This window comes from Ciona intestinalis, chromosome 9 (assembly GCF_000224145.3).
Source record: "Ciona intestinalis chromosome 9, KH, whole genome shotgun sequence".
NCBI classification, from domain to species: Eukaryota; Metazoa; Chordata; class Ascidiacea; order Phlebobranchia; family Cionidae; genus Ciona; species Ciona intestinalis.
Window position 1 is genome coordinate 4,653,971 of NC_020174.2, and position 25,228 is coordinate 4,679,198.

Below are 25,228 nucleotides of genomic sequence, written 5' to 3' on the forward strand. Positions count from 1 at the left end.
GCTGATGCCATATAACCTGCGTATGAATGTGAACTGTAATTGTAACTTGCGAAGTGTATTGAGTTTCAAGCGATTACTGAAAAAGAATCCGTAAAATCTGCGTTGAAGCAACTCTGCGGTTTTTTATAGTCTGTTCAATATATAAATTATAGTTGGTGGTGCTTTATTTAAGTTAATCAAATCTAATATTTAATATTCTGTAGTTTAATTTCGTTATAGTATGTTAATAAGATAAATATAATGAGTTGTTATTGTATGTAGGTTAGTTATATTTATTAAATTGTTTCGTTACTTTTCAAAGAAACTTTTATACCCTGTTTAAATGGTAAAGCTCTAATGTATTTATACCTTTGTGGCTGTAAGTCATATTAAATAGATTACTTTGTATCTTATATGACAATACATTATATAAAACTATAATGTATTATATCCGGGTTAACCATGTGCAGCAAATTGTTTCGTATTTTTCAGTGGCAATTTTGTAGATAGGTGGTAGCCGTAGGTAATATACATAGATGTACAGAATGCTAAGGAAACGGTTAGTAAAGCGGGGATTGGAACTGATTGGGGCGGTTGCTGTTGTTTATTTAATGCTGGAGATATTAGAATCACATACCATGGAACCTAGCGAAAGAACGAGGGTAAGAGAATAACTTGTTGTTTATTTTATATAGTAGGTTGGGGTAAGATGGGACACCTTTTCATTCTTATATCTTGTCTCATTTGGCGTTAAACCAAGAATATTAAAAGAAATACAAAACCGCACCCTCACGACTCCTATGGACCGTGTTTTTTTTTGTTGAAAATACGATCCTGATGTTTAGACAATTTGTGCTTAATGTGTCCCATCTTCCCCCATAGTACTTATATTACTGTGGGGTAAGATGATTACCATTAGCACATCATATCCAATGTTTTCTAATTGTAATTTACCAATTAATAACGCCCTTTTATTACTTGTTTACTATCTAATATAGGACGATAAAATATAATAAAACAATGGACCATCTTGCCCCAACCTATGGTACAATTTTAAAGGTGCGAACATTTAAGCTTGTTTTGTTAATATGGCAGGCGCAGTAGTCTAACAATTACAGTGAGTACTTTATAGGCAAAAAATACGTTAAATCTTCTGCTGATGAATGCCATCCAACAAATCAAATTCCGCAACTTATTTGTCTTAATGAGGTATATGATTACCATGCGCAAAACACATACCGTTCATAAGTCGCGCAATTCTAAGACCTGGGGCTATGATAACGTGAACCATTATAATCAATTTATGGACCATGAAAAACACAACAGATTACACAAAGTTGTCTGAAAGAAGATTAAAAGAATGAGAATAATTTTAATATTCGCTGTCACGTTCTGAACAGCCGTGTTTTAACGACTGTCGTTTGGCTACTAATTCTCTTCTCTTAATTGATGTTTTAATTAATTTAACCTTCGCTATCGCATTTGAGGAGATAGATAACGTTATATGTTATAAAAGCCGAAAGGTAAATATACTTCAATGCGCGCTGACACACGTATTATAACGACTGTCGTTATCCAGCCACACGAGGATGAATAACTTACATAGGTGGTAACTCGTAAGCGGACACGAGGTGTATAAAAGATAGAACACCCGTTTTGTAATGACTGCAGTTGCCCCGATATGCGAGGAAAAACAAATCCATCAATTAATTTACTTCAAATACCCGTAGTCACATATACGTGGCCGTATTCGTGGCAGTGACGTAGTAACACCGTATTGGTATTTGAAGGCGTGGGCCATCCATCAAAATTATCGAGGCGGTGTTTGACATTGAGGTCATGAAGGTAGTTCAACCCCGCCTTTCCTTTGCTGGTAAACTGACACTAATTCTGGGGCCATGTTACAGTAGCTGACCCAGAGGGGGTTCGAGGCTTGACGCTGCTACCATTGTGGACGCACATGGACAAGAAACTTAAACTTATCAGCAAACCTTATATGATGTATCGCACACGAAACATGGGTTCTTTAAGATTACAAAATTATAAACTGTCACAAGATCTTATACACCTATAATAGGCTACACCTGGTTGTTACATCATATACAACTAATCATAAATTTAATTACCAACAGAATATACAAGTGCAGTTACCTCAAGGAGGAGGCTCGCAAGACGTCGCTGTACCTGTGGATCAAATGCAACAACTACAAGAACAGGTAATCATACATTAGCCAATTATGGTGATGTGTCCCATCTTCCCCCGCCCTACCCTAATGAATGTATGTTTTTTATCGCAATAAAAAAGTAGACAACCTCGTAACCAACTGTTGACATTTGTAGCTATACCACTTCCCCCGCGGTACAATAAAACAAATAGCGAACAAACATATATTGTATATATTAGCAGCAACAAATATCCCACAAAGATAACCATCATAAGAAAAACCAAATGTGGTGCAAGTAACTTTCCGCCCTAATGGAGAATACCGCATTTTAGAAGCAGTTGTTTTCAGTAACAACAACGTAGTTTTAAACTTAAGCTAAATCTGATTTAAATTAAAGTTGTTTATTAGTTGTGCATATGAGCATATATGGTACTCTGGGGTAAGATGGATACCGTTAGCGCCGAAATAAACGTGTTTTAACTTTGTGAAGATACGGTTACATAATTTGGTAAATATTCTTTGTTTGCTTCTTAATTGAACGATAAAACAGAATAAAAGCATGGATCATCTTACCCCAACCTACCATATATAGCTTACACAATATCGTATGTTATACACAGTTACACCAAGTACAAAGAGAGCAAGAGCTTCAGATGTCAAAAATCAACAACCCGCCACCCCAACCCCAGCAACCTATCGCACCACGGGTAAGCATATAATTAAGATCGGAACGAATGTAGGTATTTTTCTATATTTTTATGTATATAGCAGGGTGGGGGAAGATGGGACACCTTTAGCACACAATAACCAAATATCCTGATCGTGTTTTAAATAGTTAACAACGGTTAATGGGAGTCGTAGAAGTACGGTTTTATAATTGTGAATGTTCTTTGTTTGCTATCAAGTGGGACGAGAAAATTGTAGTCAAAAGGTGTCCCATTTTCCCCCACACAACTGTAGTACCGTGGGGTAAGATGGGATACCGTTAGCACCAAAATTTTCGTTTTAAGAAGGGGCTACGGTTTTACAACTTGGTAAATATTATTTTTTTCCACTGGCAAATGGATCACCTAACCCCATCCTACAATTTTGCTGACCATTTAGACAACTCTTTAGGGACAACCTAATGAGAAAAACACGTAAGTTTACCGAAAAGTAAACCCGGAAAGAAATTTCATATATAATCAAGTTTAACAGCATTTTTTAAGCTGTAAAACCAAAGCTAGCACACAATCTAAGTGCGGTTAAACGTCACTAATCCTTATACAGTGGTAGGTATAACCTGCGGTGATGGCCTTCTTTTTGGCGTGCTTTGCCGTATAGTAGACTACCTAAATCTAATAGTAGGAATGAACGAACCTTGTTTATGCTTGTATGGCGAGGCAACGACAGTCGTTATAACACGGATAATCTGTTTCATATACCTCGTGTTACAAGTTACCACGTATGTAACTTTGTGGGGGATTAAGTGCAAACAGAGACACATATATACACCGGTAGCAGGGTCGAGGCTCGAACAGGTTCACTACAGGCGTGCGTGCTAACCAAAGTTGTGCTAACCACCGTAGCCTCGCGCCACATGGTTATGCCGGGTTGTTGGCCGATCCCATAATTATGAAACAACTTCAACAATGTGGTGATCACTCGTATTAACAGTAAGGATAAACAGCCAACACCGTTGACTATACACACAGATAATCTATAGGATATTTAACGTTAAAGAGATTTATTTTGTTTTAGAAGAACGAAAACGAATTCGCTTCGTTATTCATAATAGCCAAGACGATAGCAGAAAGCAAAAAATGAATCGTCTCTTATAAAATTATCTTTTATTGAGTTACTAATTACAATAAAATGTTATACTACTGTGGGGTAAGGTGGATACTATTTGCATATAATATCCCATACTTTCAAATCCTATTTTAAACTTGAATCTCGTTACAACAGGCAGCAGCTGCAGCAGCAAGACCAGCACCGCAAGCCGTAGTGAACAAACCAAATACTGCAGATAAAAACGCCAAACCAGGTTCGACCGCCATACGGCAACAGTTGTTATTAATTGAAATACAAATTAACGCTTTCACCTATGTTTTATTACCGCGGATGCAAATCTCGCGGACGTGTTTAGTAGCAGATTAATATAGCTTCTAATTCTCGCCTAAGGCTAAGCACGACCTGTGTTAGATTGTGTATTCGTGTTTTGTGGCTATACTGCCATATAATAAAGCTGAAATTATGTATTAAAAATTTTAAGACACAATGATGAAACCTCACAATATATAGCGAGACATAGTAATATGAATGAATGTAACTTATTTATTCTCGGGTGGCGGGACAACGACAGTATTTATAACATGGGTGTTTTGTTTCATACACCTCGTACTTGCTTACTAGTTACATTTGTGAACACTTGTTTCAAGTATAAATCCACGTTAGTAACCACTAGAGTGGAATAATGTTAACCGGCTTGCCTAAGGCCAAACAGGCCACAATGGTGGTCACATCAATCCTTGAACCCAATATCCTCTGGTTTAGAAGAAAACACTTTAACCACTAAACCAATCTATAATATCAAACTAACAATCTAATTTGAGCAGGGGGGAGCGACAAGAAATCATCATCAAGAATCGCACCCAATGTAAAGTCAATGTCAGGAGGTCAATCTCCTGATCTCGGTGTGAGCACTAATTTTGAAAAGCAAAAGATTGTAAGTTGTTATTAAGTTAATGTTTAAATAAGAGACAGATGATGCCATTTTAAGCAAAATATTTATCTCTTATAGTAAACTATTCATCAGACTTGATTTTTGTTTGTTTAAATCGGGCCAGGTTATGAATATTATCACAGTTCCGAATCAAACAGCACTGTTAAAAAATATTATATCTTTATATAAAACTACTACCATTAAATTGAAAAACATTTGAAACATGTAACCGTTTACACCAATGCTCATTTCTAGCAGCTCTCATTGGTGTACAGCAATATTGTATAATCTAAATGTACAGCAATTTACTGAATACTTCACTTTCTTTGCAGCCTCAACCAAAACTGAAATCGTCAGGATATGTTTTACCCATGTTGTACTTTGACATGGGACCCAACAACTTGTTCCGTTTGTTTCGTCAAGGAGTGGTTTCTGCATATGAGATGGGAAGGACGGTAGTTGTTCCAGTGTTTCACAGGTTGCCTAACTAAATACATTACATGCATTGTAATTATGTCTATAAATCTATACTAACTCTATGGCTAATGCTATGTTCTCAAAATTTTATTTTTAAACTGTTACTTGGTGGGTATTTCTATTCTATTCTGTTTGAGTAAGGGCCTACAGCGAGACATGCCATATGACCTGAAATGTAGTCAAAAGGTTGCAGATTTGAAGCTCCACTCTGTTACCATTGTAGGCGATTGCGTCCTTTGGGCAAGGGTTATTTAACAGCAATTGCAACCAAGTAGTCCATTATCATGACAGCCATTGCCCGCCATGCTAAGAGAAATAAGTTACAATCGATCAACCACAAATTAAGAACATGTAGTTTACTATAGCAATTATATTCACTAGGCACCCTAGAATGGGAGATGATGCTGAGAATCCATTTGTTCTTCCTATATTTGATACGAATTATACCGTTGACTTGGTTTGGCCACCCAGTGAAACTGTTGACTTGGGCGCCCTGAAAAAAGTAAGTTTAAGTTCAATATAAAATGAGCTTTATTTATTTAATAAATAAAACAACAAAAGAAAGAAATAAACAACATAACCACAGTTGTTAACAACATGTTACAGAAAAAGTGTAGCTGTTAAACTAAACATACAATAACATATAAAAATAACCTAGTAATCGACTTGATGCTTCAAGTTACAAAAAATACCTTTACCTCCGCAGGCAGTGAATGCGATATCTATGAAGGATTTTAAGAAGGAATGTAAAGGTAGGCTGGATGTTGTTGTTCAGTGTGGACAGGTTGACCAGAAGAGAATGGACGGAATTAAACATTTCCAGCGAGCTGCAGAAGTGAAGGTAAAACAAATAATAATAAAGTTGTTACATAATATAATTTTATATTTATGTTTTCGAAAATGATAGCGAAGATCGTATTTCTGTTATCTCTGCTAGTCTTGCCATATGGCATATGAAACTTTAGAAATACACTACGTTTTTACATTAGATGAGCCACTGAAAGATTTTTTAGGATGATATTTATTAAAAAATTAAATGAAGGGAATCAACGACAAAATGACATGTGTTATAACCGGCTAATAGAAAGGTATAATATATGTAGGTGTTAGGCCTACGGCTCCATGAGGGCTATGGCATAATACAAATGTGTTATTACTGTAAGCATGTTTTTTAGTCGTTTTGTCACTACATAAGTTTTCATTTTATTAATCTTTAATCTACATCACCTTAACCTGACAGACTAATAATAGTTATTATTATTATTTTCCAAACTATTAGAGCCTTGGGCTTGTTTGCATATAGATAATCTTACTCAACCTTCTATATCTCCAGGTCATGAGGGAGATTAAAGTTTCAAGTTACGAGGAATTGGTTCCCAATGATTTATCTGCGGGTAGAATTGGTCCTGATGAATATAAATGCATGGGAATAATATATGGGAAGAAATGCTTACCAAGCCAGGATAGATGGTTGGCTACTTACTCAAGGGTTGCTAAACAATTCTTCAGGTAAAGTACAGGAGGTTGTAAAATCAAGGCTTGATGCTGCTACTGTTGTGGGTGTGTGTCTTTGGGCAAGACACTAAACAGCAATTGCTCCAACCCAGTAGTTAGTAATGTGTTGTCCAAATTGTCAGCCATACATTAAAAAAAATCTCCCTCAAAGTTACATAAGTGTACCTCGTAAGCGAGCATGAGGTGTATGAAACAGAACACCCATGGTGTAACGACTGTTGGTATTGTTTACCTATAATAAAAACATGAGAGTAAAAACTTAAAATAATAAACATAAAAAAAATTAATTGAGTGTCTAATACAGGCCCCTTCCTGTGCGAAAGTTAGCAGCAAGTTTCAAGGAAGAAGTCATGCATGATAAACCATACATGGCAGTGCATTGGAGATATGAATCAGATTGGTTGGACATGTAAGTGTTGTAGCCAGACATGCAACTTAGCAAGTTGTTACGTGCTTGCTTCTATTCCAGAGTTTATGGCTTTAATGTTGGTTTAGTAATTTAACACAAAATGTATGAATTAAACATAATGTGGCTTAGACTACATAAATTAAATAAGCAAGTTATAACATAGCTATTTTTAACCACTGTTGTTTTGCTGATAAGTCCCTTCTTTGTGTTGTTTTAAATAACCTGATATTTGCCACTGTATTCAAAGAGATAAATACAATTTATGTTATACATGTTAAAATACACCTATATATTATGTGGATTTTATTAATTTAAACCTAAAAAATCAAGTTTATAAATAATATGATATAGAATTACATAAAACAAATTATAAACAAAGTTATTTCAAAACAACACCTATCATAATGTAAGTAAAATAATTCAATACACAATATGGTTTAGGTGCAAGCCTAGTCGACCCAAAGGAGCTCGTGAAAGAAATAAGGAGATTTGCAAAATTACCGTTGGTTTGGAAGATGATGAACAACTTAGAAGTTCTTTTATTCAATCTATAAAAGACAAGATGGCCGATTACAACCTAAAAGTTATTTACCTAGCTAGTCCCCCCAATGTGAGTGTGTATTTGTTTTCTATTCTATTCCTACATCACTGAAGATGGGTTTGAACGTTTGAAATGAAAGTTGTATCTGAGATATGGCATATCATGTTTGTTTTGAAACTGATTAGAAGATCTGTGTTTTATGCACATAAATAAAAAAAGATATTTGCAAATGAATTTAATTATCTTTGCATGGCGAGAAAACTATAGTCATTATAACGCAGGTGTTCTGTTTCATACACCTTGTACTTGCCTTTTGAGATACCATGTATGTAACTTCTTTTCAAAACTGAATATCTCACCAGAACATTGCACTTATCCGATTAATGAATGCAAGTTTTCCCGGCAACTTCTTCTACATGGATGACGTCATGAAGTATTCATTGAAAACCAAAGGAGCAAATTTTTTGACGAATAATTACAAAACTTCTTTCGTGGAGCAAGAAATCTGTTTCAGTAAGAGACTTTAGACAGATTCTAAAATAAGTACAACTAATATGCATCTCATGCTACCAGATATAACATGATATATAAATAAAGAGCTCTTTTAGTTTATAAAATCGGAAATCACACCCACCGTGTTATAACGATTATATCGAGTGATAGAACAGTCGGTACTCTGCCATGCTAAGATAAATAAGTATAATATCATATCATGAAATACCCAGCTTTTAGATCAATAAATGTCATACTTTACCAGGATCAGCGTATTACCTTGGTTCAAGTCTCTCCTCATGGACTCAAACCATTCTTACTGATCGCCTGGCCAGAAATATTAAACGGCACGACAGTGTTTTGGCTGTGGTTGGTAAAGGTAAGTAATGTGTTAGAATACACTTAATGCTTATGCTGTTACCTGGTTGATCCTGCCAGTAGTGATATGTTTGTCTCAAAAAAAACGAATCATTAAATCTTAACACAATAGACTGTAATGTAAAAACTTAAAAAATTTAGCAAAAAATCTTTGTTTAAAATAAACACTTACTGTTACTGAACAAAACCAGCAACATATAGTTTTTAACAGGAATTTTGTTTGAACATCTTGGCTAAGATTACTATCTAAACGGTGGTTAGCATAGGTAGCAATTTACGACACTTTGCTATGTTTATATGTCAAACACTTTGCAACTAAATGTAGACTTTGGTTATCATGTATATTTAGGTATAAAATTAAAAAAATGGCTAAAAATAAAAAAGTTGGTTGCGATTATTTAAGCAAAATATGTTGATCTGGCATTTTTAGGATTAACATTTCCCTAAACATGTCATAGTATGACACACCTAGTAATTTTTATGTATGACCGTATATACTTATATCACTCTTATAGTAGTGTTTATTGTATGACCATATACATATATGACCTTTTAGTAATGTTTATGTTTGACCATATCGTTATATGACATCTTGACCTGCTTATTTATTCAGACCATACCCTTATATGACCTGCTTAGTTATATTTATACCAATCCCGCTTACACAGTGATATGCTTATCTCAAAGATCAAGCCATGCAAGTCTGAGTACCAGCATTAAACCTTATCCTTTTATGGCATGCCATATACTTATATGACTTTTGAGTCACATTTATACCAACCCCTACCTTACACACAGGAGCTCCAGGCTTCCCTGAAATGGTCTTTCAGTTCCCTGAGGGCAATTTTAACTTTGGTGGTATGATACCAGGTAAAAAGGTATAACAGATGTCCATCAACTGCTACCATCTTGCCAGGTTGCTTGCAAGACTAATAACAAGCATAGAGAACAAACAGAGAAGGCGTTCTATGGTTAACTGACTCCTCATTTGCTTTTTCTATTTCTTAACTCACAGTCTTAAAAATATTTATTGTGTGTTTCTATTCTGTAAATATCACTGAAGCTTTATATTGACAAATACATTCGTTTTTGTTACATCTTCTTTGTATCTTTATAAATCTGTTCTATATTTAGTGCTAGCACAAAACAACAGTAGTTTGGATAAAGTTGTATTTAAAAAAGAAATGTCCAGAGACATGAAAGTAAAATATAAAGAATGAAACTAATCTGTACTATTATGGAATGAAAAAGTAATGTAAAAAGTTGTGTTCTGTGACTTTAGGCACATTTACAAACATATTCATTTTTTTTACTTTTTCTATGAAAAAGCGACACCACACCAAGTCACCTGCACTTATTCACAAAATTTACAAGTAAAATTTACAAAATTTACAATTTACAAGTTTAAGTCTAAAAGAAATCTTCCGGCAATTTTAGTTTCGCGATATTGTTTTGTAAATTATAATTTTGAACAATTTTTAAAAGTTAAAGAAACACCAGCTTATCTTAACTAATGAAAGATTTTTAAAAAATGTCAGTCTAAGAAAACAAGGTAAAATAAAATTTAAAAATGACATAATGTATTCTTAGATAAATGTGGGCAAGTAAAAGTAATGTATTTGTTCAAAATGACTGAAACCCTTCTTACCCTCTACTGCCACGCGCTGGTTGCATTTTATCGAGAGCACGACTTATATCATAATCACAAGCACATAGAAGGTTAGCCAACCACCCACCATCATTGTTGAAACCCATTGCAAGGAGTTGGGTTAATGATTCAGCAAGTCGTGGGTCTGTGGGGTAAAAGAATGAATGTAACTTATTTATCGTCGCATGGCGAGGCAACCACACTACTTCTAATAGTGTTCTGTTTCATAAACCTTGTGCCCGCTCAGGGGGTTATCCCATATGTAGCTTACTTATCCTTGCTTAGTGGGACAACAATAGTAATTAAAACACAGGTGTTCTGTATCATCATATACCTAGAAAATCGATTCTTGACAGTTCCATTTAAAAAATATATTGATATAAAACAGTCCTTTAACTTTTAAAACCGTGGGTTAACTGCAGAAAATTTTGCAGCTTAAACGTGTTATTCGCACAAAATATATCAAACAACGATATAATTTACCTTAAATGTTATCATTTGTTGTATGAACGTAAACTTTTACCAATATACATAAAGTCTCTTTAGAGATTTGATAATTGTATTGCTTATATGGCTGGGTGATGCTTTTAACTTTTACTGTGGTATTAGTTATTGATTTTTTAATATCTTGCATGGACCTACATGAACCCCTATGTAGTATACCTTGAATGATTGCAACTTATTTGCAATAGTAATAATATACACCTGTAAAACCCTTCTATAGCATAGTACCTTTTATTGTTTGTTTTTTTAAATCACTAGTTGGTAATAAACACCACAATGTATGAGTGTATGATACAAAGTTAACCTAGTAGCTTTTTTTTATTGAAATTTAAACTGAAAGAATTTACATTTTGTAGGCATGTATGCTGACTACAGCGCAAACAAATTCATATCAAATAACGTTTCATCTAGATGGTACCTTATGTTATGTAACATGTTTGTACCACTTACTTTCAACTAGTGATCTGTTTGAAACTTCCAACCTTTCCATTTCAGCTTGCACACCTGTGAATATATCACATAGTAACATATATTGTGTTGAAAATGTTGGTTTAAAGTAACTAACAGAAGGGAACTAACAGCAAAATAGTCGGAAATGGTAGCTAATGCAAGATAAAGTAAACAAAATCAATTACAGTTAGTGTCGTTTCCAGCTTGATTGGTTGGTTCATGAGCTTTGGAATCTGCATCACCTAAATTAATTGTAAAAGTGAGTAATCGGTGATAAAATCATTAAGTACAAACTATGAAAATATAATGTAAACACACATTGGTTATATATATGTTTACTGCAGTACTGTAGTGAACCAATACCTAGGAATGCTTTTCGTTTTCTTTCTGAATTTAGATAACCCATTAGTGAACACTAGGTTGGAGTAATTGTTGGTAAGTGTCTTTCCCCCAAAAAATACACCCACAAAAACTATTTCATTTTACAGTCTTACCTGGTTTGGGATTTTCATTCCTCTTGCTTTGAAATGTAGTTTTAGCTCCAGTGTTGCCGGATGAAGGATTCGGTTGGCTTTCTGTTGTGGAACATTGCTGTCTACGCCCATTATGTTCAACACTGACATCCACATCAATACCAAGGGGACGTAGAATCTCAGCCACCCCACTACCTACGTGGTGGAGGTATTGTTCACCTGCTGGATGATTATGAAGGCTGAAGCATATATAAAATAAAAGATGATATAACATCAGCCATACTAGAATAAAGAGTCACATTTTTGAAATATTATACGTCAGTGTTTTTTAATCTCTTTTAGGATTTAAATATAATAAATCTTTAGTAAAATATGGGGTGACATTGTTAAAATTGTGGATGAATACTTGCATGGCAATATAGCTACAAAAACTGTTAAAAATGCATTTGACATTAAAGAAATAAAAAGGCCAAATAAAGGTAATGTTTAATTGGTTTAAGTTATACTGTAATATAAATAGGTATAGTGTTATATTTAGCTTACATAATGTCTAACAATCAAGCAAGCTCTCTGTTAATCGAATACAATGATTAATATTGATTTTGGCTTAGTGGTTCATACGAGTCCCTTGTATTGAAGCTGTGGTTATATTGAACATTGACTTTGGTTCAAAAGGCAATTATCGAATCTTTATCATTGTCTACAGGGGTGGCAGTTATTGAATTGGTTGTCAGGGGGATTGGGAAAAGGCATAAATGTAATTGGGACATGTATTTATTTCATAATGGGTGCTATGCATAGTTGGCTTGTGGATCGGAAGTTATTGATTAACAAGTGAGATGCACAGACTTATTTGTTTGTGAGCCACAAACATTTGACACGTATAACACTGTCAGCAACTATCCTATGGTGACTATCGCTTTTTTTGAAACACAACAGATAAAACATTATTGACAAGTTACGCAACAAAGACTCAGTTAAAAGAAAACTATTGTGTTAAGACTTTAATTAACCACTGCTAGTGTTTTTATTGTGTGGTCTGTATGAGCAGTTGACATTATGTAAGCTTGCTTTAATTATAGCATTAGACCCTGGTCCTTAACCAATTCCACATCTGTAAAAAAAAATTGTTTGATTTTATTCCTATAATGTCATAAAGTATTTCCAACACTTTTTATAGCAATATTATTCCATACTGTCGCAAGCGTTCACCCAAATTCTAGTTGCTGTAGATTGGTTGGTTCTATTTCACACATTACATCAACCAAGTTACCAACAGCATTTTTTAGTATATTGTATTCGCCACATTAATCAATTAGGTCCCCTATGTTTGACAACTATGAGTGTAACTGCCTTCTAATGCTAAAATTCCAAAGTTATCATGGATTGGTTTTACAATGATATATCACTCCTAACATACTAACACTACACTACACTACACTACCTAATATATAACTATTGATTTTATGAGACCTGCTTGAAAAGACAAAATATCAATATTTAAGTAAAATGAAAAACGTGTTGCATAGAATGTGATTTACAAATGCTATCCTTTTTAAAGACTATGTAAAATATAATTTATGGCAATATGAATTGGTCCTTATTATGGAGCTGAGATTTGGGCACAGTTTTCCAATTACCCCAACACTGTATATGTACAATATATTCTATACGGGTAAGGTCCTACAACATGACATGGGACCTTAAATTAGGCCAGAGTTGGCCCATTATCCCAACACCCGGGCATTCCAGCCAGAGTTGATCAATCCGCAACACTAATGCTACCTAGGTGCAATTTTATCTTAATCTTACCACTTGCTTCCTGTTGATATTGGTGTTGCTGTTGTTGTTGTTGTTGTTGTTGATTATTAAAATGTTGTTGGCCCCATGACGCTTGGTAACTTGGTGGGAACTGAAATATAAAAAGTTTGTTATTTAATTTCTGTGAAGTTACGCTAAGAAACTTGTGTCATGTTTGTGAGTAATCAAAACAAACGACTCATTTGTTGTTTGTTATGCTACAATGGTAGGGCTAGCTTATACAAGGTAAACAATGATAATACATACGCAACATGCATGCAAGGTGAATGAACTCTATTTACAGGTAATGCTTTTGGCTACACCTTTTTTTAAAAACATTGTAAAATGCACAATAAAACTTAAGTGACACATCATATAAACAAACAATAGCATTGACTATAATACATTAAGAGTGCATATATATAAAAATAAAATCAAATTCAAGTAAAAGTTTATTAATAAAGAAATGTGTATAGGCTAATGTATGTGGTGTTTACAAACAACAACAAAATATTTAAATTTGGACAATTACCATTGGTGGAAAACCTGCATACTGGTAAAATTGGGGTGGTTTGGTCCCATGTGATGCATGTTGTGCACGTCCATGATAAAAGTCATACGAAGGCGGTGGAATTCTCGGATCAGGACCAGATGAGGATGATGGCGGTATATTATCCTTTTCTGGGGGGTTGATCTGCAAAATAAGAAATTAAAGTTTAAACTTGTATACAATTTAATAGACTGTGGTATTTCATTACATAATTTTATTCCTTTTGCAGAGACTGTGCCATTTTTGGCATCATATATATCTCACAGAATACAATTTGTTAGACCTGATTGTTGTCAGTTACTTATTTATTAACACTTGACCCTGAAATCCACATTTTTATCCATTATTTGGGTTAAGAGAAAAAACAGAGATGCTATTTGTCTTTTTAACAGAGATGCTATTTGTCTTTTACAGAGATGAGATGCTATTTGTCTTTTTATTTGAAAAACAGAGATGCTATTTGTCTTTTTAGGGGCTACTGACTGTTTCATACACCTCGTGTCTGCTTCTGCTGTGGATGATTTTTAATAAAAACAAAATTTTAAAAACTATAAATAAAACACCAACTCCAGACTTAATTAACCTTGATAAATATTTTTATCATATCATGCTTCCGAACCATAAGTGCATGCGTTAGTTCTTCATCTGTACTGAACCATACCATGTCACCATCTCCATCCTTCCACTGTAAGGAGAAAGTCACTTCTTTCAAAGCTGGGAACAATGAAGAAACCTGTATCAAAAATAAATACATATTATATATATATATATTTACACTTTTTATAACTACCAAATTTTGGAATCCTATACACATGATGATTTTTTGAAACATTTTTTATATCTACCAATATTTTTTTATTGGTAATTTTTTTAGGTAGAGATATCGTTTTAATAAAAATGTATGGGCACCAGACTAATACTGTTTTTATCATTCGTTGTTTTTATTATTTGCTTGTTAGGCAATAATTGAATGGAACTTATCTATCCGCATGTGGCAATGTCAGGATGTTATAACACAGGTGTTCGTAATAGTTATAGACATAAACCATAAACCATTATTTTAAATTACAAAAAGAGAATAATTACCATTTACAAAAAGCTAAAAAAATAGTTCCCCAAACATACATATACATGTGTGTTAATGTGTAGAACTGTACACATGTGGTAACTAAGACTAGGAGTTGTCATGTGCATTTCTCCCACACAGGTAAGCAAGTTAAGTCATGCCCATCAACCATAAAAAGGAGAAAAACTCATCCAGGCAGCTCACATGGCATGAGGGTATGCATTGCGCAACGTATAACACGAAACAAACAATTTACTCTGTCTGGTCAAAAATTAAAAAAAAAACTGTAAAATCACTAGGTAATGTAAAAACTGATGAGTATCTTCTAAAAATTCCCACGAGTTAAACAGTGCATAAAAGATGATTTTCAAAACTTGACATTTCTCCCAACTCAGATTACACAAAACACGATTTTCTGTTTTATTCAGCCACAACAGTAACTAAGTCAATTTAACCATAGACTTGCTATGGCATATATGAATGTTAGGTTTTGAGGAAGCTTGCTACACTTGCATACATACATTATACTTAAAATGAACTTTTATTCATATATTATATTTTACTTTAAAACTAAATGTCAGCTTATTATCTATTTATATATCTATATAGGCTATTAAGGCATAATATTTCACTCAAAAAATAAACTACATTCATAGATTATAATTATTTTCTTTCTAAATTCACTGTACGTACAACTTTTAGGTACAATCTTGAAGATCTTAATAATAAACCTTTACATAAAAATATCTCAAACAGTTTCATTTAATTAGAACATTGATAATTATAACATTAATATGTGCCCTCCATTAGAGTAACCATCATTTATTTTTATTCCATTACAGTTGTTATTTACCAATAGGCCTGATGCTTTATAAATTATTATACAGTGTGTTTTAGTATGAAGCGGTAAAGCATAAAACATTGTGTTAAAATGTTGATTAATTCTTGTTAAAAATGATTAGGCTATATAACTCAATTAACAGTAAACAGTTTCTTAGGAAATGTTTATTGTTTACTATAAGTTAACTACAATATATCAGCCACAAAGCAATATGTCACTCAAACGGATATTCACTATAGTAAACAGGTTTCTGTATTGTAACAGGAGTATTCTGCTTCATGATATGGATGGCATGGGGTTTAAAAGGTAATTGGAGACATGTATTGGTAATCGATCATATAGTATAATGCACACATAGCATGAGTGATGCAGAGCCATTGTTGTGTTGGTTTCAACACTTCAAGGAATATTATATCTGACCAAAATAATAGCACTCAAAATTTAGAAAATCTAAAACTGCAACATAGTTTAAAATTAAAGATGGCAGCTTTTTTAAATTGTCCTATATAGTCAAGCTAATATACTGTATTAATATTTATGCAGCTTTTATAGCTGTCCTTTCTCCATGGTAGGATTAAGAGTCTTATTTTATGGTTTAGTTGCAGCTTTTACGAGCAGACTACTGACTTTTCAGGGAATTTCCAGGTTTTAAAACATAAATACAGTGAACTACTTAAAACAAACAAACCTTTTTATAAAGGTATTCATAGTTTGTTGCCACTTCTGAGTCCAGCGTAAACCGACGGATTTCTGTTGGTTTTTCAGGCTTGCTGTTATACAAATATGCCTTGCATTGTACTGCCATAGCTGTGTGTGGTCATATGTTTACTTTTATCAAAAAGATTCCTACACGGCTAGTAGAAATAAAATAATGCTCAAAGTATTCAACGACTGTAACAGCACAATCAGTGACAATTGATCAAACTTTACAATACACAACATTTAAATTGGGTTTGAAATTGTGGGCGAAACAGATGTTTATGCAGTCAATGCGAATTACTTTTGAGTACAATATCTCCAGCACAATGTTCTCTATATCGCATGGGGCTAACAGTTTAACTGGGCGATGAATACATGTTTATGTGTGGGAGAGAGAAAGTACGGAATCAAACGCAATAAAACGTAATTCCACAGCATTGGGTGATACAAACAAAATGTAGTTATCATTAGGTAACAGGTAGGTACTGTTTTTTGAATGAAGTTCAGTTGGATTTTAAGAATGCATGAAAACTATGGGGAAAATTGAAACTGTGACTTGTAGATACAGAACAAAATACATTGGAGATTAAGTTATGAAAATAACCAACTAATTTACATTGTTTTATTAGTTATTATAACAACTAGTAAAAAGTTTTATTTTATAATGAGGCAATGAACATCTTTACCAACGCATTGCCTTCTGTTTATTTATATCTAACACCCTAAAGTGCATAGAATTAAAATTATTATAAATCTATACGTTGGGTAAAGTATTAGACTTTAATTTACAGATTATTTCATAAAATTGACTTAGCTAAATAATAGAATGCACAAAATAACTAATGTAGCAAAACCTATATCATGAATATCACAAGTGACAATCGCTCACAAAACAAAAGCTGTTTTTAGTGAAATATTGTTACATCAACTAACATACTACACAGGTTATAGTTGCTTATAACAGCCTACACAGATGAAGTCAGTTGAATTTAAACACTACATAAATATGCAGCAATAAGGAAATTTACAGCAGACACAAGATTTCGCAATTGCCTAGATTTCACTGAGTGTCGAATTGGTCTTGTGCTAATGGAAGTTGGTTATCAATCATTGCTTTGTAATCATTTTATCATAAGGTTTAACGCGTTTTCAATTAAGTTTAAGTCTTCTTTGCATCGGGGTCCTCCACCACGGTACCACGGATGCATCCTTGCTCCCGGATCCGATCCAGCTCCTTCTTAATCTCATCCTCAATCCTTCTGATGTCCACCATTGTCAACCCATGGTAGTTATCCATCCAACAAACCACTTGTCGATGGAAGTTGGTGAAAAGCCGACGCTCTTGGTTATGGATGAACTTTTCGATGCGGTTTTGGAACCCCAGCCACTTAAACTTGACTGTTACCAGCTTGTAAGCGCACATAACTGCTGGACGCTGGATCCCAGCACCAGGTTCTTGGTTATCATAGATCTGTTTTTGCATACGCATGTGTTCGATCCAGTTGGGGCCAAATGGGCCACGGCCTGCCTTTTGTGAAGTGAATTTACTTGGATCAAACTCTGGTTTATAGTCTGCACTCCTAACAACATCGTTCGCAATATCTATGGTGATCACTTCCCTATCCTTCAGTTGCTTCGGTGTGAGATTATGAACATTTTCAGATTCACCTACATCATCAGCATGATAAGATTGAATAACGATTTGAAAATTATCCTTCATGTAGCCGGGGTTGGTGAACTCAGTCCGACATGAAGGATAAGCATTCCATGCCTCTTCCTTGGCGCTGAGCGAACCAGTCGGGGCAAACAGTCTAATAAAGCCAGGAACCCGGGAAGCGAAGTGATAAATCTTATTGGTATACTGTCCACTTTCAACAGTTCCATTTTCTAATGTTTTCGTATACGGTTCGTTGTTTAGAACTTCAATACCCTCCCCACCGCCAGTTTCATTCTTACTCGCTTCTGCCACGGACCAAAGTTGGGCAACTTGGTATTCTTCGACCGTCATCGGTAAAATAACTCGATATTCTTTAATAATCATGGTTAAATTCGGATTTCCTAGTCGTATTTAATAAAGCAACTAAACACTAAACGAAACAGCTGGGCGCTGGCGATTCAGTTCCTCTGTGACGTCGTGGTCCCGTGACCAGATACGAAAATGAGGGTTATTTCCCTAAAACACGACATAACCCCAGTAGTTTTTTTAATTTATCGACACTAAAAATTCATTTTACATTCCCAAGTGAAATATAAAGTAATAAATATGTAATTTTAATTGTTATATATTAAGTATACATTAGACCTCGTATGGTATTGGACGCAGAAAACACATTACAAGCATGAACAAAACTAAAGCAATACGAGAGTTTTTAAAACAATAAAATATTTAAGTGTTTAAAACTAACGTAATATTAGGACTTAAAAAACATTTTACCCAACAAAGTTATAAAATATTACGCAATAAAACGAAAGTTCCGAAACATTGTTTCTATGAAACCGGGAACTTCCCTGGGAAATGCTGAATCATGGTCACGTGATATTTGGGCAAAACAAGTCATCGCACTGTGAAGTAAATATGGTGAAAATATCAATTCTTGCGACTCATGTATGCGGAACTCGTGGTCGAGACGTTTCTAGAAGCATAAGGTAAGCTATAAAGCAGAGAGTATTCGGATACCGCACCACACAAGAAAAGAAGACGACAGCTCAGAAATCTAGCAGAGAAAATCTACTTTTTTTCGACAGAGGAAATTATCAAAAAAAGACATGGCAATGCAATACAAAGCGTTCCTGTACACTGATCATCCAAACAGAGCAAAGGAAATCAGAAGATTTGTCGTGGACCATGATGTGGCTTCAAGTTATGAATATTTAAGACGAAAGGTGAATATGTTCATGTAATGGGGCATGTACAGTATAAGCCTACTCCCTAGCCAATACTCCAGGTGTTTTTAGTTTTATAATCATATATGAAGATAACTCTAAAATATGAATATGTGAGCAAAAAATAAAAAATGAGTGGCTATATTTGCTGGTTGGCACATTGTCAATTCTAACTGCTGTATCTGTTTCTTGTGCATATTAATGTTACTTTGGCTGTACTATTTATGCATTTATACTAGGTAGCCTACTCAAGGTTAGACCTACCCTTATTTTTACAGGTCATGCAATTATACCTTCTTTACATGATATCTCTCCTCCCAGGTTTCCACAGTTTTCCCGAACTTGGGCGAGGACAACTTTGCCCTCCAGTGGCAAGATAATGAGGGCGACATCATCTGGTTAAATTCTGACGAGGAGTTGCTTCAAGCTCTCGGTCAATCTACCGAAGATATTTTCAAGCTTTATATTAAGGTAAGATGTTGTTTGTTTTATTAACTGGTAGCTACAGACTTAGGTAATTACATTATGTATTCAATTTTTACCCAAATCTATAATTATTATGTTTTCAATCTAGGAAAGCTCCACTTCTCAATCCCAGGAAAAGAAACCAGATTTCTGTCAATATCAACAGCAGTTCCAAGGTTTTCCACCATGGGGTAATGGGGGTTGGAATAGACGGGGCAGGGGTGGACGATGCCCACAGTGGGGCCCACCACCCTTTGCACAGATGCCAGGTTTCTTTGCCGCTGGTCAATTTGGACCTTGTTTTGGTCCACCTCCACAACAAGTAAGGTTTAATATGAATTATATGTTACACAAATAAAAGTTGTGGTAAATTCTGTTGGTCTATCATGGCCCATGGGACCTAATATTTAGGCCAGAGTTTGCTTAACTAAGATCTAAGAATAAAAAAGGCTTGTTACTACTGAATAAAAAAAACAATCACCAACAATGTTACATTAATGGTAACTCGTAAGCTGGCACATGGTGTATGAAACAGAACGTCTGTGTTATAACGGCCCACAACGCGAGTATAAATAACTTACATTCATTCCTTTGTGCTCACACATGCATTACTTTAACCCTCAGGCCCCCAAACCATCTAAGGACGACAAACAATCAACTTCCGATGACAAACCAACTTCATCAAACAACCAATCTCAATCCCAGAACACACCCAACCAATTCAATGGTAAGTTCATTATTTAAATCATCTTTAAAGCAGGAAAAAAACATAATCTGATGTTTTTGTTTTAATTTCATCACCCCTTCTGTTACTGACATCAAATAAAAACAGTTTTTCACTGGGTTTTAAATTTGGTCTTATTTGAAAATGAAAGTTTTTTTGGATATAAATTTAGTAAAACTAACTATTATAAAAATTTGATATTTTCTTTTTAATAAACTTGGTGACTTATTACACAGGTGAGGAATATTTGCAGAACGTTGGGAAAGCAGTTTCCGACTTCCTTCATCCGTTCGAGATAGATGTTGACATCGATGTAAAAACTCCGGGTGGGAAAGATGGATCTTCGAATAAACCAACATCCGGAGCCGAGGATCCTTCTGCATCCGAGGAAGGAGGATCGGATGGAAAGAAGAAAGAGACGGGTAAGGGAGTGATGAGCTTTAAAATGTGTTTTACTCTTTATATTCTATATGGGTGAGGTTCTTATCAAGGACCCGGAATTTAAGCCAGAATTGGCTCATTATCCCAACATTTTATATGCACATTCCTTTCATATGGGTGAGATGCTACAGCGAGACATGCTATGGGATCTGGAATTGAGCTCAAAGTTACTCATTACCCCATAACTTGTTTAAAAATTGTTACAAAATAAAGAATTAATTAATTTTTTTTTCTTTTAGAGTCTAGTGGAAGTGAAGAAATGGAGTGGACATTTGTAAAAAAAAATAAAACTTGTGGAAAAGGTGAGATTTTACTGTTTTATTGAGAATGTATTACTATAGTTCATATTTTAAGCATTTTTAGGAAATTATTTGTATGTTTCTACTTATGGTATAACTGTAAACAATTCTTAACTAACCCAGGAATGTAAATCCAGTCAGATAGCGATTATTTATATAAAATTGAAAAAAATAAAGTTAACGACCAAATTTAAACTATTTTAGAGGGCAAACCAGACGACAAACCAGACAACAAACCAGCTTCAACTGAAACACCGGATGATAACCCACGACTTGCTGAATCATTAACCCAACTCCTTGCAATGGGTTTTAACAATGATGGTGGGTGGTTGGCTAACCTTCTATGTGCTTGTGATTATGATATAAGTCGTGCTCTCGATAAAATGCAACCAGCACGTGGCAGTAGAGAGTAGAGCATGTTTGTTTAAATCATTTTATCTTTATGTATATATCATGTTATGTATATATATGGTGTAACAGTTTTAAGGCTCCCTCTTTTTGAAATGATGTAACAGTTTTAGATCGTAAAATAATGTTATCTGGTGATGGTTTAATAAGTTTAAAGTTCTTTTTTCAAATATTATTTAACACTCAGTATTCCATTTTAAAATCGTTTTTAACGTACAGTACTGTGGGGTAAGATGGATAGCATAAGCACATTATATCTCCTCTTTTCCAATCATGTTTTTATAAATTAACATCGCTCTTTTAGAGTCTTGAAGATATGGTTAATTAATTCTATAAATATTCTTTGTTTACTACCAAATGGGAAGATCAAAAGAATAAAAACATGGACCATCTTACCCCAACCTACTATATGAGAACAATTTTATTTTTGGGTGTTTTAAAATGATTTTTTTTTTCAAATTTTATTGGCCTATTCTGTAATGATTTATTATGTACATGAACCTTGTGTTTACATTTGCTGGTGTGTGAGTGTCAATATATAATCATGTATCAATAAAACTTCATGTTACAAGCAAAAATACATCTCTTGAAATGTATGGATACTATTAAAATTTGTTGTAATATTAAACCCTGAACACATTAACTAAAACCAGCATATCAGTATCGAACGCTGTGCTAAGTACTTGGAAAGGTGTCAGTTTTTAAATAATTGCATGGCGTATAAACGCATCAGCAACTGCCAAAGGAGAATCGTTCGTTATAGAAAATATGCCCTACATTGAGAATATGGCGCATTTGTACAAATTTAACCGTTTTCATACAAAATGTGGAAAATGAATTGCCAAAACTTGGCATATTGCCTTCAATAACCGTGTGAACTACATGTTTACTTTCATTTCCCACGTGAAAAAACAGCGCATTTGAAAATGTTCAACAATTAGGTGTTTTGGGCTTTCAAATTATTTTGTGGTATTTTGAGCGTACGTTCTTGAGTATAAGCGAAGCGTCAGTTTATGTTAATTAAACAAGATGATTTACAAATGTGCGTTGGTTTTGTCTATTTGTTTACTTCAAGTGGTTCGTTCAGACTCACTGCTGAGTTGTCAGGTTGTAACAGAAGGATTGGAAAGTGAAACACAAAACCAATGCAACTGTACATTTGTTCGAAGCTTAATTCAACAAGCCATTAATAATGCAAGTAAGAAGGAGGCTGGATTGTTTTCATTTTGATAAAAAAGTAAAGGCACCTATGTAGATATATAATCGTATCAAAAGCGTATATATAGCTTTGGCATAAATCTCAAGTCCTCTGGCTTACTTCGCTGTAAGTCTGTAAGACCTCGCCCATATAAAACATAATGTGCATATACAATGTTGCTGGGGTAATAGGTCATTTCTGGCCAAATCCTATGGCATATACGTCGCTGCAAGACCTCAACCATATAAATTGGAAATAAAGAGGTTTTGACAGTATATATATCGTATCGACATGCTCGACGTTTACAGACTATACATTATTTAATTCGTTCTAAGCTACACGTATATGTCCCACGCAGAGAAATGCAGTGGTGTGGTTTACGGGGGAAGATGTATTCGTTTCATTTACACAAGTGGTTACGGCATGTCGAAGCCTGATGCTAGGAACATGTGTGTTTACCATGGTGGAACACTGGTGGATATTTTGAACCAAGAAATGTTCAACTTAATCTACAACTACGCTAAGGAGGCGTGGGATGCTTATATTGATCGGAACGTGAATTACGTTGAAATCTGGTTGGCTTCTGTATATGAGGTTTGTATAGTGATGTGTATAATATATAGGGTGGGAGAAGATGGGACACCTTTTCATTTTAGTTCCTCATCCACTTTGGTAGTAAACAAAAAAAATTTCAAGAATTATAAAATCGTATCTTTACAACTTAATTTTTTTAATTAATTTTTTAATTGTTAAAAACACGATAAGAAAGTATAGGATATTACATGCAAACAGTATCCATCTTACCCCACACTATACTATATATAAATATGCGCAACCTCTTCGTTTGTCTAAAACCAGTATAAGCGTGCAAGAAATGCGTTTAAAAACGTATATATAATCACAAGATGAATGATTGTAATTTATTTATCCTCTAAATTTATTATTATCTGTTATAAATACGATCAGAATATTATGTGATAACGGTATTCTACCCCATCCTACTATATTTTTATGCGCAACCCCTGTTAAGACATGCATTAAACAATATTACATAAATATAGGATGGTTCAATTCGTTCCTCTACAACCGGGGAGCCCATCTACACCACATGGCACCCTGGGTTTCCAACACACATAACAGGGTTTCACTCCGTTGGTCTCGTAGTAGCTACCAAAGCTTCTCGTGGTAGTTTGCATGGAATGTTCAACCATGCTCCCAATCATCCATATTTGGTCCCACTGTGCTCGTTTACAATTTAAATGTATATGTTACCGAGAAGGGGGAAGTTTACATGCAGTTGATGTGATGTATTGTACATAATACTTATAGGCTACACTTGGAATTAGTAAAATCATAATTATTGGCCTTAAGCAATGTCCACAGCAATGTTCATTTACTGTCTTGTACAACACACATGCTTAGAAGGTAATAACAGTATTAAGTTAAAATAAAAATTAAAACCCTGTATCATTTGGTTATACGATTTGAACGTTTAGCCACTGGCCGCCATTGGGGATTTTCAAACAGTAATAACAAGCGTTCTAACATATTTGTGTTGTTTTTGTTTACCGGAGTCGCAAGCAGCGTACGACCACTTTTGGTCTACCGGAGTTGTTTTGGTTTACCGGAGTCGCAAGCAGCGTACGACCACTTTTGGTTTACCGGAGTTGTTTTGGTTTACCGGAGTCGCAAGCAGCGTACGACGACCCATTTTTCTATACGCACAACAAAAACTGCCGGCCCTATACATTATAGGGCGGATGTACGCAGAAAAGGAGAAAATGGTGTGCTCGCGACGACCAATTGCCCTTAAAGGTAATATAAGTGCGACACGTATCAACTCATCACAAAACACTTTCATTGTTTGTTCAAAAAGTTCATTGTTTGACGAGCTTGGGCGGTTACACAAAGGAAAAGATTTAATTCCAGCATTCATATACATTATGTCGACCAGATATTCACAAATAACCATCAATAGGATTGGTAGTCGACCGTGTTCCAACCCTATTGATGGTTATTTGTGAATATCTGAATTGAGTGCCAGTGAGCATGAAGCTACTTACACAGTATACCATGTAATGAAAGTAAAGGTAACTCGCAGTTTTTAAAATGTTCAGTA

General features: G+C 34.6%; 5 protein-coding genes across 8 annotated transcripts; 3 read left to right on the top strand and 2 right to left on the bottom strand.

Annotated features, from left to right (window-relative positions):
• The first annotated feature begins 469 nt into the window (after positions 1-469).
• LOC100179097 lies at positions 470-9,757 on the top strand. Its single transcript, XM_002128365.4, has 14 exons — positions 470-641; positions 2,112-2,195; positions 2,765-2,851; positions 4,092-4,170; positions 4,742-4,851; positions 5,181-5,326; positions 5,707-5,827; positions 6,032-6,166; positions 6,659-6,834; positions 7,145-7,249; positions 7,691-7,859; positions 8,153-8,303; positions 8,548-8,661; positions 9,459-9,757. The coding sequence occupies exons 1-14, from the start codon at positions 516-518 to the stop codon at positions 9,542-9,544; spliced, it is 1,689 nt and encodes a 562-aa protein (XP_002128401.1). The 5' UTR covers positions 470-515; the 3' UTR covers positions 9,545-9,757.
• A 59-nt stretch (positions 9,758-9,816) lies between these two features.
• LOC100184598 (sequestosome-1) lies at positions 9,817-16,848 on the bottom strand. 4 transcript variants are annotated; one of them, XM_026835771.1, is made up of 9 exons: positions 16,681-16,848; positions 14,705-14,818; positions 14,068-14,229; positions 13,548-13,647; positions 11,757-11,957; positions 11,448-11,504; positions 11,263-11,316; positions 10,271-10,453; positions 9,817-10,209 (listed from the first exon to the last, which is right to left on the bottom strand). In XM_026835771.1, exons 1-8 carry the CDS (start codon positions 16,795-16,797, stop codon positions 10,305-10,307), a joined length of 954 nt encoding a protein of 317 aa, XP_026691572.1. In that variant the 5' UTR covers positions 16,798-16,848; the 3' UTR covers positions 9,817-10,209; positions 10,271-10,304. The 4 variants fall into 4 exon arrangements, with proteins under 4 accessions (XP_026691572.1, XP_026691571.1, XP_026691570.1 ...); XM_026835770.1 differs by having other exon boundaries at positions 11,757-11,930; positions 14,669-14,818; XM_026835769.1 differs by having other exon boundaries at positions 11,757-11,954; positions 14,669-14,818.
• Positions 16,847-18,842, bottom strand: LOC100186992 (phosphatidylinositol transfer protein alpha isoform). The gene has a single exon (XM_002128654.5). It carries the CDS (start codon positions 18,730-18,732, stop codon positions 17,851-17,853), a length of 882 nt encoding a protein of 293 aa, XP_002128690.1. The 5' UTR covers positions 18,733-18,842; the 3' UTR covers positions 16,847-17,850.
• Positions 18,843-19,228: 386 nt separating this feature from the next.
• On the top strand, positions 19,229-22,491 carry LOC100176775 (sequestosome-1). The gene is made up of 7 exons (XM_002128409.4): positions 19,229-19,574; positions 19,896-20,045; positions 20,149-20,361; positions 20,664-20,766; positions 21,000-21,185; positions 21,444-21,506; positions 21,708-22,491. The coding sequence occupies exons 1-7, from the start codon at positions 19,458-19,460 to the stop codon at positions 21,914-21,916; spliced, it is 1,041 nt and encodes a 346-aa protein (XP_002128445.1). The 5' UTR covers positions 19,229-19,457; the 3' UTR covers positions 21,917-22,491.
• A 355-nt stretch (positions 22,492-22,846) lies between these two features.
• LOC100182235 lies at positions 22,847-24,587 on the top strand. The gene is made up of 3 exons (XM_002128495.5): positions 22,847-23,109; positions 23,468-23,703; positions 24,171-24,587. Exons 1-3 carry the CDS (start codon positions 22,941-22,943, stop codon positions 24,366-24,368), a joined length of 603 nt encoding a protein of 200 aa, XP_002128531.1. The 5' UTR covers positions 22,847-22,940; the 3' UTR covers positions 24,369-24,587.
• The last annotated feature ends 641 nt before the right edge of the window (positions 24,588-25,228 follow it).

Coding starts and splice junctions, on each gene's coding strand:
- LOC100179097 (XM_002128365.4), top strand. CDS start 516: ATGTACAGAATGCTAAGGAAACGGTTAGTAAAGCGGGGATTGGAACTG. Junction 4,171..4,741: donor AGATAAAAACGCCAAACCAG/GTTCGACCGCCA, acceptor TAATTTGAGCAG/GGGGGAGCGACAAGAAATCA. Junction 5,327..5,706: donor GTTGTTCCAGTGTTTCACAG/GTTGCCTAACTA, acceptor TATATTCACTAG/GCACCCTAGAATGGGAGATG.
- LOC100184598 (XM_018813312.2), bottom strand. CDS start 16,797: ATGGCAGTACAATGCAAGGCATATTTGTATAACAGCAAGCCTGAAAAA. Junction 14,230..14,668: donor TGATAAAAATATTTATCAAG/GTTAATTAAGTC, acceptor CTTATTTTGCAG/ATCAACCCCCCAGAAAAGGA. Junction 10,454..11,262: donor AAACAGATCACTAGTTGAAA/GTAAGTGGTACA, acceptor TTTACCCCACAG/ACCCACGACTTGCTGAATCA.
- LOC100186992 (XM_002128654.5), bottom strand. CDS start 18,732: ATGATTATTAAAGAATATCGAGTTATTTTACCGATGACGGTCGAAGAA.
- LOC100176775 (XM_002128409.4), top strand. CDS start 19,458: ATGGCAATGCAATACAAAGCGTTCCTGTACACTGATCATCCAAACAGA. Junction 19,575..19,895: donor ATGAATATTTAAGACGAAAG/GTGAATATGTTC, acceptor CTCTCCTCCCAG/GTTTCCACAGTTTTCCCGAA. Junction 21,507..21,707: donor AAATAAAACTTGTGGAAAAG/GTGAGATTTTAC, acceptor AAACTATTTTAG/AGGGCAAACCAGACGACAAA.
- LOC100182235 (XM_002128495.5), top strand. CDS start 22,941: ATGATTTACAAATGTGCGTTGGTTTTGTCTATTTGTTTACTTCAAGTG. Junction 23,110..23,467: donor ACAAGCCATTAATAATGCAA/GTAAGAAGGAGG, acceptor TGTCCCACGCAG/AGAAATGCAGTGGTGTGGTT. Junction 23,704..24,170: donor GGTTGGCTTCTGTATATGAG/GTTTGTATAGTG, acceptor ACATAAATATAG/GATGGTTCAATTCGTTCCTC.